General features: G+C 39.7%; 3 protein-coding genes across 3 annotated transcripts in view; 1 reads left to right on the top strand and 2 right to left on the bottom strand.

Moving 5' to 3' along the window:
* The window catches only part of LOC103367012 (myoferlin-like), a 32,787-nt gene extending 28,461 nt beyond the window's left edge, over positions 1–4,326 (top strand). Inside the window, exons 47-58 of the mRNA XM_008294893.1 lie at positions 171–182; positions 480–485; positions 806–823; positions 1,327–1,466; positions 1,552–1,640; positions 1,718–1,813; positions 1,962–2,103; positions 2,464–2,563; positions 2,652–2,845; positions 3,045–3,154; positions 3,244–3,391; positions 3,573–4,326. Coding sequence (XP_008293115.1) covers positions 171–182; positions 480–485; positions 806–823; positions 1,327–1,466; positions 1,552–1,640; positions 1,718–1,813; positions 1,962–2,103; positions 2,464–2,563; positions 2,652–2,845; positions 3,045–3,154; positions 3,244–3,391; positions 3,573–3,611 — 1,094 coding nt within the window. The 3' untranslated portion in view covers positions 3,612–4,326. The remainder of the gene's footprint in view (positions 1–170; positions 183–479; positions 486–805; positions 824–1,326; positions 1,467–1,551; positions 1,641–1,717; positions 1,814–1,961; positions 2,104–2,463; positions 2,564–2,651; positions 2,846–3,044; positions 3,155–3,243; positions 3,392–3,572) is intronic.
* Positions 4,294–8,964, bottom strand: aarsd1 (alanyl-tRNA synthetase domain containing 1). The gene is made up of 12 exons (XM_008294894.1): positions 8,843–8,964; positions 8,267–8,395; positions 7,942–8,101; positions 7,757–7,814; positions 7,503–7,659; positions 7,026–7,142; positions 5,622–5,752; positions 5,469–5,535; positions 5,172–5,263; positions 4,997–5,051; positions 4,825–4,919; positions 4,294–4,729 (listed from the first exon to the last, which is right to left on the bottom strand). Exons 1-12 carry the CDS (start codon positions 8,879–8,881, stop codon positions 4,591–4,593), a joined length of 1,239 nt encoding a protein of 412 aa, XP_008293116.1. The 5' UTR covers positions 8,882–8,964; the 3' UTR covers positions 4,294–4,590.
* Positions 8,965–9,906: 942 nt separating this feature from the next.
* On the bottom strand, positions 9,907–12,079 carry ptges3l (prostaglandin E synthase 3 like). Its single transcript, XM_008294895.1, has 7 exons — positions 11,919–12,079; positions 11,710–11,823; positions 11,517–11,583; positions 11,343–11,441; positions 10,613–10,702; positions 10,406–10,468; positions 9,907–10,136 (listed from the first exon to the last, which is right to left on the bottom strand). The coding sequence occupies exons 1-7, from the start codon at positions 11,951–11,953 to the stop codon at positions 10,128–10,130; spliced, it is 477 nt and encodes a 158-aa protein (XP_008293117.1). The 5' UTR covers positions 11,954–12,079; the 3' UTR covers positions 9,907–10,127.

Raw genomic sequence — 12,079 nt, 5'->3', positions numbered from 1 at the left:
AGTGCCATTGTTTTAATAGACTGATGAAGCCATTAGTACATCTACGTATCTCAAGGCAAAGTTTCCACCACTACCACACAGGAAGATGGACTTCTTTAAATATGAAAACACATCCCTCCGACTAACTGCCTGTAAGGAATAAGGGTTCCAAATGACCTAGAAGCAGCTACCTTTTACTGGCAGTTCAGGAGAATATAGTTTACCAGGCTGAAATATTTTCAACAACACACTTCCTGGAATGCAGATAGTCCAGTAAAATCAAGCCAAGCTATTAATCCCTAAAATACCAGAGGAAGCCAAAATCTGTGTAAAACAATCCCTTAGAAGAATTTACTAACTTCCCAGCAGACAGGCACTCATTTGTTATCTTAAGGCAAAATGTTGGCGACAAAGAGGAAGGCCACACACTGATATAACAGTCAAAAGTAATTTAGTTAACTCAAACTAATAAACGATTAAATGGTGCAGTGGGTAAGAAGGAGAGTGTGGATGTGTGGAAATATGGTGCAAAGCGTGTTGGCAAAGGAAAACTGTGGAGGTGGATGCAGGAGGCCTGACTGAGAGACACTCTCAGAGGGGTAGTACTTTATGCCCAGATGGGCAGAAATGAGCAGCACCTAAAGTCCAAATATCTGTAAAACAAGGCAGCAATGAAAGCATGCAGGGGCAGGAGAGGTCATCACACATCTAATGACAGATTTTTATTATTTGTCGCAAATACATGACAGCACACACTTTTAATTGTCTTTGCATGTTCCAGCTTGTTAGGAAGTTAGAGTCAGAGCACAGGGTCGGTCATGATAAGACAGCCTAGTGCAGGTAGGTTTAAGGCCCAACAGTGACAACTTCAACCCCCAAACTACTGATCAGTAACCCAGACACTTAACCGATGAGCCACTAAAAGCTGAACTGTAAGCTGCTGCTGTGCTGCTAATGCCACTCATTAAGCATGCAACAGTGTAATCCACACAGTCATGTAAAAGTTGCATTCAAGTTTCCTAGATTCAAGCAAACCTCCTGCACCCTAAAACAACATGTCAGAAACAGTTGCCCCACCTGCTCAACTATAACCAACGAGCTAATGTATAAGCTACACTAATTTAAATGCAACATAAATCTCAGAAGAATTTGGGGATTTCAGATGAAGACTGTGTTTCTACTCTCTGTGCCTTCCAGTGTAATAATAATAATTGTCAATATAGTTTAAAATGTCATACTAATACAATATTAGGATGACTAACATATTGTACTTAAGTCACATTTGACTACACTGGTATTACTATATAACCTCAGTCTAATTAAGGTGCATTGTGTTTTGACATCAAGAGAACAACAAGGAAATCCATCAGCACTTGGGTCCACCCCGTGAACGCCTCTGTCTGCACGTGCTCAGAACGCAGGGACTCGTCCCCGAACACGTGGAGACTCGAACCCTTTACAGCAGCTTCCAGCCCAATCTCTCTCAGGTTAGATGTCACATACTGTGTCTGTTTTCGTGCCCAATGTCTCAGTTATTTTGTAAAACCTAAATATACTGTGTTTTTTTTTTAGGGAAAGCTTCAGATGTGGGTGGACGTCTTCCCTAAAAGCATTGGAATCCCTGGACCTCCATTTGACATCACGCCTCGCAAGCCTAAGAAGTAAGTGCTGTGCTGCTCTTCGCTGTGTGTCACAGTTGATGCTGCTGAGCTAACGTTGACCGTGTTTGAATGTTCAGGTATTTCCTGCGTGCTGTCATCTGGAACACCACAGATGTGATCCTGGATGAGACCAGCATTACTGGAGAACACATGAGTGACATCTATGTCAAAGGGTAAGTCTGCTAATGCTGCATTTGTTCATTTATTTTCTTCAAATCTTTTAGCTGTTCTGGCATTGATTTGCTTGAACTATTGAGACAAATTGTGGTAGAGGATCACTGTAGACGGGACAACGAGTGACCATGTTGTTGTCTGTGCCAGCTGGATGCCAGGTATGGAGGAGGACAAGCAGAAAACTGACGTCCACTACAGGTCTCTGGATGGAGACGGCAACTTTAACTGGCGGTTCGTCTTCGGCTTTGACTACCTGCCAGCTGAACAACTCTGCCTCGTGTCCAAGAAGGTGAGGCTTGTTGCATTTTGGCTTAGTGATATTTTAACCCTATTCAGGACTTTTGGGGTGTTTTGGACCCCAGACCATTTGGTGTAGGTGACAGATACTGTTTTGTTTTATTTTTGAAGATTTTTTTTAATATAAAAAGAGGGACATTTGTCATATATTTGGAACCAAAAAATGTGTTAACTTATCAGAAAATGTATTTAACATAGTCTAAAAGTCTATAATGAATACCAACACATGTTTTGCACATATTCTTTCCTTCTACGTATGTCAACATGAAAGTCCTGAATAGGGTTAATACCATTTTAATTAAGACTTGTTGAAATCCATCTAAAACCTGTTTGTATATACGATATTCAACAGGAACACTTTTGGAGTCTTGACAAATCAGAGTTCAGGATTCCCCCCAAGCTGATTGTTCAGGTATGGGACAATGACAAGTTCTCGCTGGACGATTATCTCGGTAAGAAGCTTTGTATAAAGTCAAAACAACATTCATCTGTAAGACCGCCTTTTCCAAACCTTACTGAATAAGCATCATGTGACTTCAGGTGCTCTGGAGCTGGATTTGCGTAACCTTGTTGCTCCGGCGAAGACCCCAGAGAAGTGCTCTCTGAGGATGATGGATGGTCTGGACATAGTACCACCAAACAAGGAAGAAAACACCAAATCTCTGTTTGCTCAGCAGTCGGTCCGAGGCTGGTGGCCTTGTTCCCTCCAACAGGATGGGAAGACGGTCCTGGGTGTAAGTATGATTAGAAAGTACACCCTGTGATACAACAGATGAATATATTGTTTAGATTAACTGCCTTGTTCAAAGTAAGGCATTGACCTTACTATGTAAAGTGCCCTGAGGTGCTTTCTGTTATGATGTAGGTTGGATTATTAGGTTAGGTTGCTGTTATGCATTTGCGTTTTCCTCATTATTTGTCTTGTGTTTATAGGGAAAAGTAGAGATGACATTGGAGATTGTAAGTGAAGCAGATGTCGATGAAAGACCTGCAGGAAAAGGAAGGGACGAACCCAACATGAACCCAAAACTGGACCCTCCCAAGTAAGACCCTGCATTAGAATGACTGTTAAACCAAACTTATTGTATTGTGCAGTAATAACACACTTTTTTTCACTTTTCAAAACCACCAGACGTCCGGAAACCTCCTTCTTCTGGTTCACCAACCCGTGTAAGACCATGAAGTTCATTGTGTGGAGAAGGTTCAAGTGGCTCTTCATCGGAATTATCCTCCTCATCATAGTGCTGCTCTTCATCGCAATCCTGTTGTACTCTTTACCGGTAAGGACACAGAGTGATATTTATCATATATACTGAAATATTCTGGTCGCTAATGATTAAGTGGCGTCATATTTGAAGGATTTTTTTTTACTTAGGAGGCAAAGACAGTCATGATGCTGTGTGATCAATGTGCAGACTAGAGAGCAGCAGTGGTCTGATTGTCCTCTTTTGCCTTTCCCAGAACTACATCTCAATGAAGATTGTGAAGCCATTCCAGTAACTCTACAATGGAGGAGCAGCTCTAGCAAAGAGTAAAGGACTTTTGAACATATCAACAAGATATCAAGTCAATTTTATTATTATTTTTTACTGCCTAAGTGTTTTATTAATGGGAAGGGGTGCTTGCACATTTGCACTGTATCAATGCACAAACGTTTTGTCAACACTATTAAACTGTGACACACTTGTGAGCAGTACATCGGGACAAAGACATCTGTTATACGTTTCCAGAATACTGACAGTTCTGTACTTGGTAATGCAATGCACTACAACAGTCCTGTAAGAAAGTGCTGCAGTTTTATTTGTTAAAAACATTGTGTGGAAAAGGTGTTGATCCAGCCCTAAGGTAGTACTTAGTGGTGACATTGTCCTGGATTGAATATTCCTACTGTTATCATTAGACTACAAGGTAAAGGGTTCCATTTTTTTTATGTAATCATACCCAATGCAACCAAAGAAACATTTCTGTCATGTCAAGTGTGTTTGTCTTTTGTATATTGCATTGTCACAGAACTTTTAAATTAAATATATGAAACTTTACAGCAGCATGAGTCGGAAACGGTGTTATTTTTATTTATTAGGATTTATTTTTTGTGTGTCTAAATTGCCTATTTTGAGGTGCCCCTGAGCTGTGCATTCACATGTAACACTAAATGTTGTTGTAAAAAAAAGACCAACACAAGTTACGGTATTGAATGAATAAAAGCAGTACTTTACATTAAATAACAGCTTATGTACAGCACATGTTGTACAGAAGTCCCACTTATATACATTTTGACAAGAATGATCAAATTCTTGATATGTGTGCAGTGATCATTTCGTGGTTATCACAAAATATGAATATTTAGGACAGTTCATGTCATCCATTAAATCCTGATAGTGGACATCTAATCAGGCACTACCCCTTACTTATTGGCTTGTACTTAATTATTGCATCCCTTCAGCTAATATAAAGCATATTTGCTGAACGATTGCTTGGTTTATTCCTCCTCTGAGGTGTGATGTTTGCAGTGCTCCTTGAGTAAAGCCTCCACCTCTGCTCTCTGTGCCATGCTGTTGGCTTTGCCTTGGAAGCGGCCGTTTTTCCCTGCCCCTTTCCCTTGGAGCAACTCCAACACCCTGGAGAACACAGAGAGACGGATATGGTACACACCTACATGAAGTTTTTTTTATTTTAAATGAGAGCAAGATCATTGTGTGGCGAGGTCTCTTACCGTGGTCCCATCTGAGTCACTGCTTCACTGGGTCCAGCCAGGAGAAACAAACCAGGTCCCTTTTCCTCTCCGACAGTCAGGAAAGCCAAAGTTTCCTGAGAGCAGAGAAAACGGGGCTTAAAAATAGTCAACTGCTGATTCCTAGAAAGAAGCAGTCAGGTTATGATCTTACCTCAGTGTTGATTTCATTAGCGATAATATTCATGAACTCATTGTCTCCCTCTTTTCTGAAAGAAGAAAAAAGAAACATCAAACTTTGACCAGAGTCTATTTAAGTCTGTGTCACTGTTTAGGTTTTTCCTGGTTAACATATGCCACAGAATAACCATTAAACCTTCAGTTCTTACTTGTGCAGGCTGAAGAAGTTGCCTCTTTGGGGGTCGTTCTTGAAGTTCTGAGCGATGAGGACGGCCATATCTCGAAGTATGCTCAGGTTCGTCTGACAAAGACAGTTTTATAGCAGTTGGGAAGCCAAAGTGCAACTAATATGTGACACGAAATGGAAATATTCTCATCTAAATGGGACTTTCTGTAGTTAGTTTATGACCTCTTGTGGTAGCAATCAAGAATTACACTGTAACGGTTCTCGAACACGAAGCAGTCAGTGAGCATCTTCAGAAGAAATCACTGATGAATTGTCTTACCTTCTGCAGCAGTTTAACAGACTTCTGCAACTTGTCAACAGCCTCCACATGCTCATCTGGTCCCGTTCTGTTAAACAACAAGAATCATCTTCACTTCCAGCTATGTGAATAAGTTGAATTCACACTGGAGATATTTTGACAGTTCAGACTTACTTCAGAAGAGACACCAGCGAACGCTCGGTGCTGTAGCTTTTCTCTGCGTACTTCAACACTCTGTTTCCTGCCAGGAATATAAGGTTGGTTTTATTTTTCTTTCCCTTCTCAGTTCCCAGCAGTTTTATGACCTAAAATAAAGAGACATGAGATACACAATGAGTAACATATTCAAATCATCTGAGTATCATGTGTATGATTATGTGTGATTTATTTTTAATACATTTCAAGACTTCAAAAGTCTTAAAAACTCATTGTGTGTCTGCAGAGCTTTCCAAGAGGAAACTGAATAGCCAGACAGTAGAAAAATGGTGACCAGCTTGGGAAGTCCAGGGCATACTTTAATGTATTTGCCTGTGCGATTGTTGACAGTGAAATATTGTAAAGAAAAATTAGGCTTCTTGTTTGTTTTAGCGCACACAGAATGTAAATAGCTATTAATAATAAAGCCCACACCTACTATTTTAGAATTAAGAATCTTTACTCAACGTCTTATTTTCTAATTATTTATAGACACATTGATGTCTCTAGGTTCATATGGTTGGTATATTTTCTCTCCTTTTTCTTCTACATTATTGAGCAGATCACTTTGTTACACACAGAGAAAATGACTCAATGACCAAAAATGCAAATCATGAATAAAATATATGATGTGGATAAACAATATACTTTTAAGAGGCATATTACTGCACGAGCTTTCATTACATCATAATTACTTATTGATTGACATTATTTGAGGCATCTGACATTAGTTTGAATAATCGGTCGATGGCACAAAATACAGAAGTGCTCTATGACATTCTGAAGTGTAAATTTATAGTGGGAGCTGTGGAAAAGCAAACACTTTCCTCATGTGATGTTGGTCTGTTACTGTGATTGTGTTGCCTGTTTTAATGTGAGTAGGCGCTGCTGGAGATAATTCATTCATTTCGTCATTCATTAAGCCCATAAACATCTGTGTGGTGTATAACAAAAAAAAGCAGCTTAATGATTACTGTGCAGTCGTCAAGTTTCTGCCATCTGTGTTTTCCAAAGCAGCCCGTCTAATGATGATGTTCTCTGTCTGTGCAATCGGCGTTCTTAATGTCTTTTCTCATTACTGATTTTGCTAACAGCTGGCAAACACTGAAGACGACTCTTTACTCGGCAGGACGCAACCTCTCAGGGAAACACACACACACTCATTCAGCGGGAGACACTGGTACAAACAGACAGGCTCTATCAGGCTCGCATTATTTTAAGCTGGAGGCAAATGGTTGTAAAATGTGCACACCTGGTGAATTTCAAGTTGCTAATCATAACTGTTTTACTACAATCAAAGATGAGCATCATAGAGTAGTCAGCTGCTTTTCCAGCAACCAGCGCTTCTCGAACTCTCTGCTTTGTATGTGTGTAAAACTGTACCTGTAAGTGACTGAGGTTGGACACGTGAGTTCCACAGCACATGTTGGCATCGACGCCCTCGATATCAATGATCCGAATGGGACCGGCATGGTCCTCTGGCAGCCCTCGACTCCTCACCTGTTTTACACACACATATCTTGTGTTACACAGAACACACGTAAAATCTTTATTTCTTTTTTTAAAGATTATTTTTGGGTGTATAATGCCGTTATTAAACAGGATAGTGAAGAGAGATGGGGAAATGTGGGGAGAAGAGTTGGTGTAGGACATGCAGCTCGAACCAGGGCCACTGTGTCAGGGACCATAGCCCCTCTACATACAGTTGAGCTACCGGGGAACCCCTAAAATCTTTATTTCTAATCAAGTTAACAGATGCTTCACATTCAGCAAAGAATATCTGTTGATCAGTATGAAAAACTTTGATGTTTTAATCAAACAGGCAGCAAGTTTTAGCAGCAGTAATGTCTGCGTGCACACCTTTTCCACAGCAGGGTCATCTATAGAGAGAAGTTGAACAGTGACAGGAATGTGACCTCTGATCTTCTCATTTACGACGTCTTCCAGTTCCTGAAGCTGAGCAGGTTTCATACAGGGAGTGTCCAGTTCAATGGTGCTTCTCTGACGCCCCAGTTCCCTGAAAGAAGAAAAAAATCAAATAAATAAACAGATCAGAGGTAAACCCTAAAGTCGTCTTCTTTATAGGGAAATGAATGAGTGCAGTGGTGAAGTACCAGGATGTGGTCTTGTATCCAAACATTGTGTCTGCCAACGCTGTGATCAAGTGCTGACCTAGGAGTGAGGAAGGAAACAATCGTAGCTTAGGAAGCGTGCAATAGTGGTTACACTCATGCATTCATGGTTTCATCTATAAACGGAGTCACCTGATTTAGATCACATATCTGCTAGCAGTCCTTACCTGAGTGTTGCTGCATGTGATCGAACCTCCTCTCCCAGTCCACCTTCAAACGCACCTCCTGACCCTCCTCCAGAGGGGTGACCACAAAATGTAGAGCCTCCGGTCCCTGCCTCGTCACCCTCAACACCGGGACATCTCCGATCAGTCCATGGTCATCTGGCTGCAGGAGGACAATACAAATTGCAAGTTGTGTAAATAATATCAGGCAGCATGGCTCACGGTGACTTAGTGTCTCTTCAAACACAGATGCTATTCCCAAACAGATGCATGCATTCGTCCTGATCACTGATGGAACATGCCTGATGGAGACATTTAAATATCTTACTTGGCCACCTCCCTCAGGAAACAAGATGGTGTCTTGGAGCTTGACGTTGAAGCCTTTGAGAGTTTCTTTCTTTCCATTGACTTCATGTTTTAGTTCCGCAGGACAGCAGGACACAACAGAGGTAACAAACTACAGGACAGGAATGACATAAGAACTGGTCATGTGCAGCTACTACTTTTAAACTGGGTGATAGATTTAAGTCCTATATAAAGGTTTGCAAAAGAAAAATATATATATATAACTAGCATCAAGACTGAAAATCATTGCTGTTAAACCAAAACATAATGTGCAAAAGTGAAAAAATATATAATTTCCAGTAGGTTTTGGGGGTTTCTTACATTTCAGCTGGGTTTAAAACGTCAAAAACAGCATGAATAGATATAATACGGTTTGCATAGGAATACATATTTAAAACCTCTACAAAATGAAACCTATATATAGTGTTTAGTAAAAATAAAAGGTCGCTTAGCTGTAGTGGTAGCTAGCATTACTTAGCCACCATGCTAATCACTTGTGCAGAGAAGTGCAGTTAAACTTCACAGAATTATTTTCACATGCGGTGAAACAGCTTCATACCTCTTTCATATAGCAGTCTCGTTGACACTGAAAAGCCATTCTGTGTTGTTTTAGAGGAAATATTCCACCTGCCTGGTACCATAAAGTGTAAACGCCTGTCACTCGGGCTCATTCATGCAGCAAACACTCGCAGCTGTCTGCTCAGTACGGAGAGCAACGTAGTCCAAACTTAATGCCTTCGACTTCTTCCTTTTAAAAATAGATTTGCTGTAGCATGATACAAACCTCATAAATGCTTTTAAAAAAGGTTTTTCAGGGGAAATATAAAGAAAAAAGATATTTGGACACAAGATAGGATCCACCATATCTTGCAAAACGTATACAGCAGTTAATATCTATATGTACAGTGTTTATTACAGTTCACATACAATACAATGTATATAAGCACAACAGAATTGTGTAAAGTCTGGACACATCCAACCAACACATCACCATCCGAAACGTTTAAAGTTTAATGCGTGCAGCATTACATAGATCAACCAATGATCAACCAGTTTTCTGAAATAGCTCAAAGGTGCATCTTATGAACCATCAACTGGCAAGTATAGAGGAAGACTGCACTGTAATTCCTACAGCACTGCATGTACAGTTTTCCCTGAGGAGACCGCCCTATGTTCACATTTCTATTTTTGTTTTCTTTGTGCTGTGCAGTGCTGTCTTTTCCTTTCTGTATCGCAATGACATGGTCTGTCAACAAATTACAGTACACTGAGGTGTAACTCACAATTTACAATAAATGTCATCAAAACTTTGGCCATAGTTTACATCAGAACATCTCTCCCGAGTACACTGTTATATTGACAACATGACTAAACAATTTGACTGTCTTCTCTGTACACAGTGACACAAGGACTTGTCATTCTGGTGCCACTGACATGTTCATTGACAGATATTTAGTTTAGTTGATCACAATCAATGATCTGTCATTCCATCTCAGCAAGGGTTTGGTCACAAAAAATGACATTCACAAAAAACAAAATAAACATAAAGTCTGTAAAAGCAACTGTGAAAGTATTTGTTATTCTCTATGTTTTTTCTAGCATCAACTAGAAACACTAAGCAAGTGGTTGATAAAACATATTTTTATTAAAATGACAATCCAGTGTACAGGGGACAATATCAATAAATAAAGCCATATAAAATGATATGTAAACAGTATATTGGACGATAACACATAAAATCTTGGGCAGAAATTACAAGCTTCAGCAAACATAACAATGCCCTCAGCATCCCGGGCTACACCTTTATAGCAGCCACCAACAGAGGTGATGAAGTGCTGTAAGCTTCAGTCAGACTGTGAGGGAAGAAAATGAACAAATGGTCAGTGTCCATGTTTGAATGGTTAATTTCTCGGTCAACATCACAGCATGCAATTATCAGAAGATCTGTAAACTGGAGGGAATTCTAACAGTATAGAGTTTGACTGGGTTTAAGTGAACAAAATGCTGTAACTGTGAATCCATTTGGGTTTTTTTTGTGGAACACAGCTTTAACCATTTGTCTACAGGCACAACTCCATATTTAATTTCAAAAACTCCTCGACTACCAGAACGCTGCACTTACATCACTGAGATCACCCATGTCCGGTGCTCCTCCTTTGTTACCTTCAGCCATTTCTTGGATCATCTGTGAAAACAAAGCCGAATATTCACATAGGCAAGTAAATTCAGAGCACTCAGAAAAAAAAGAATATTGCACAATCTGAACTAAGATCTGAAGCAATATTAAAGTTGAGTTGATTTTATTACTGAGCCCATCGACTTCACTCACATCCACGTATCTGTCGTACTCTTCCTTTCCCTCATCTTCTTCATGCTCCCAGTCCCTCCAGTTATCAAAGTCCACAGAAATCCAACTGGGCTGCAAGGAAAAAAGAATTAATCACACAAATTTACATTTTATATACAAAAACAAATGATCATATTTTCAACTTTATAAAGTTCCCTGAACTTCTTTTCTAAAATGTGCCATATCGTCATGAACAAAAAGCAAATCTAACCTTTAAATTGTGATATTTCATCAATGGCACTTTATTCAAAACTTATTGATTTTTGCTGATTGAAAAAATTGGCAAAAATCAAGTATTAGCATTAATGATGTTCTGTAAAAAACAAAGAATTCGGTGTTCCTCATTGCAACCAGAGAGCGATTAGTGACTCAGCTATGACCATCAGTGCCATGTTAAAATTCATTGACTTTTTAGCTGAACTGCAGGCTGCATTTATAGAGAGCAGACAGGAGACAAGTATGAAAACAAATAAAAAAAATTTTTAAAATGCAAAGCTAAGCATTTATGGTATGTATGTCGAATTGCACCACCTGATTTGCAAATGTTGGAGAGAAATATAATATAATATAATATAATATAATATAATATTGGGAAATATATTTCAATTTCGACTTCCCTCCAAGCTCTTAAAAGAGACATACATCCCATGAATCTGAGCCAGTGTTTGACGGTGTAGGGGACCTCATGACTTTAAACACACAGAACACTTACCTTTGCTGAGTCTTTCTGGAGACGAGGCCACGCATAATCAGGCTTCACCTTTCTTAGCAAGACATTGATCGTACGGTCGTAAACTCTTTCTCTGGAGTCCTTTAAAGTGATAAAAATACAAATGTTTAAGTAGACAGGATATAAAATTGATAATGTGCCAAAACTGGTGCTTACATGAATCTGGATTTTGTCGTAGAGGTGCAGCTCATTGTAGAACACATCATCTGTGTCATTCTTGCAGCTGTTGTACAGACAGAACAGAGCTGTTAGACAGTTAATTACATTTTCAACAACTCTTGTTACACTGAGAAGACAGAGACTAATATCAGGAGACAGATGTCGGTCACGAGACGCCATTAAAACTCACTATAAAATAACTTTGTCAGCCTGGATATCAACTTGGACACCTTTCGGCTTCTGAACTATGAAGGTGATGGTGACATACTTCTTTCTGTCGTACCACAGAGCATGTGCTGGCTGGCTGTTAGGACACAAAGAACAAATGATTTCAAGGCTGAAACCTCTTCAGAAGAATTAGAAAAGTCACTTCTGTTACGAGGCACAGGCAGCACTCACCTCTCCTCCGGTCTGACGATTTTGGGTTTGTTCATTCTAATTCTTGCACTAGACGTAACAAAAAGCTACTTTTGTGTTCAACTACAGGAAAGTAAAAAGCATGTGGCTCTTTCGTTCAGCTCTTTCCGTGTCCTAATGCAAAGGCCAGGCCCAGAAGGCTA

The sequence above is a fragment of the Stegastes partitus genome, unplaced genomic scaffold, assembly GCF_000690725.1.
Source record: "Stegastes partitus isolate 25-593 unplaced genomic scaffold, Stegastes_partitus-1.0.2 Scaffold1006, whole genome shotgun sequence".
Taxonomy (NCBI): Eukaryota; Metazoa; Chordata; class Actinopteri; family Pomacentridae; genus Stegastes; species Stegastes partitus.
Note: the sequence above shows the minus strand (reverse complement) of the source record. Positions and strands in the feature narration are given on the sequence as shown.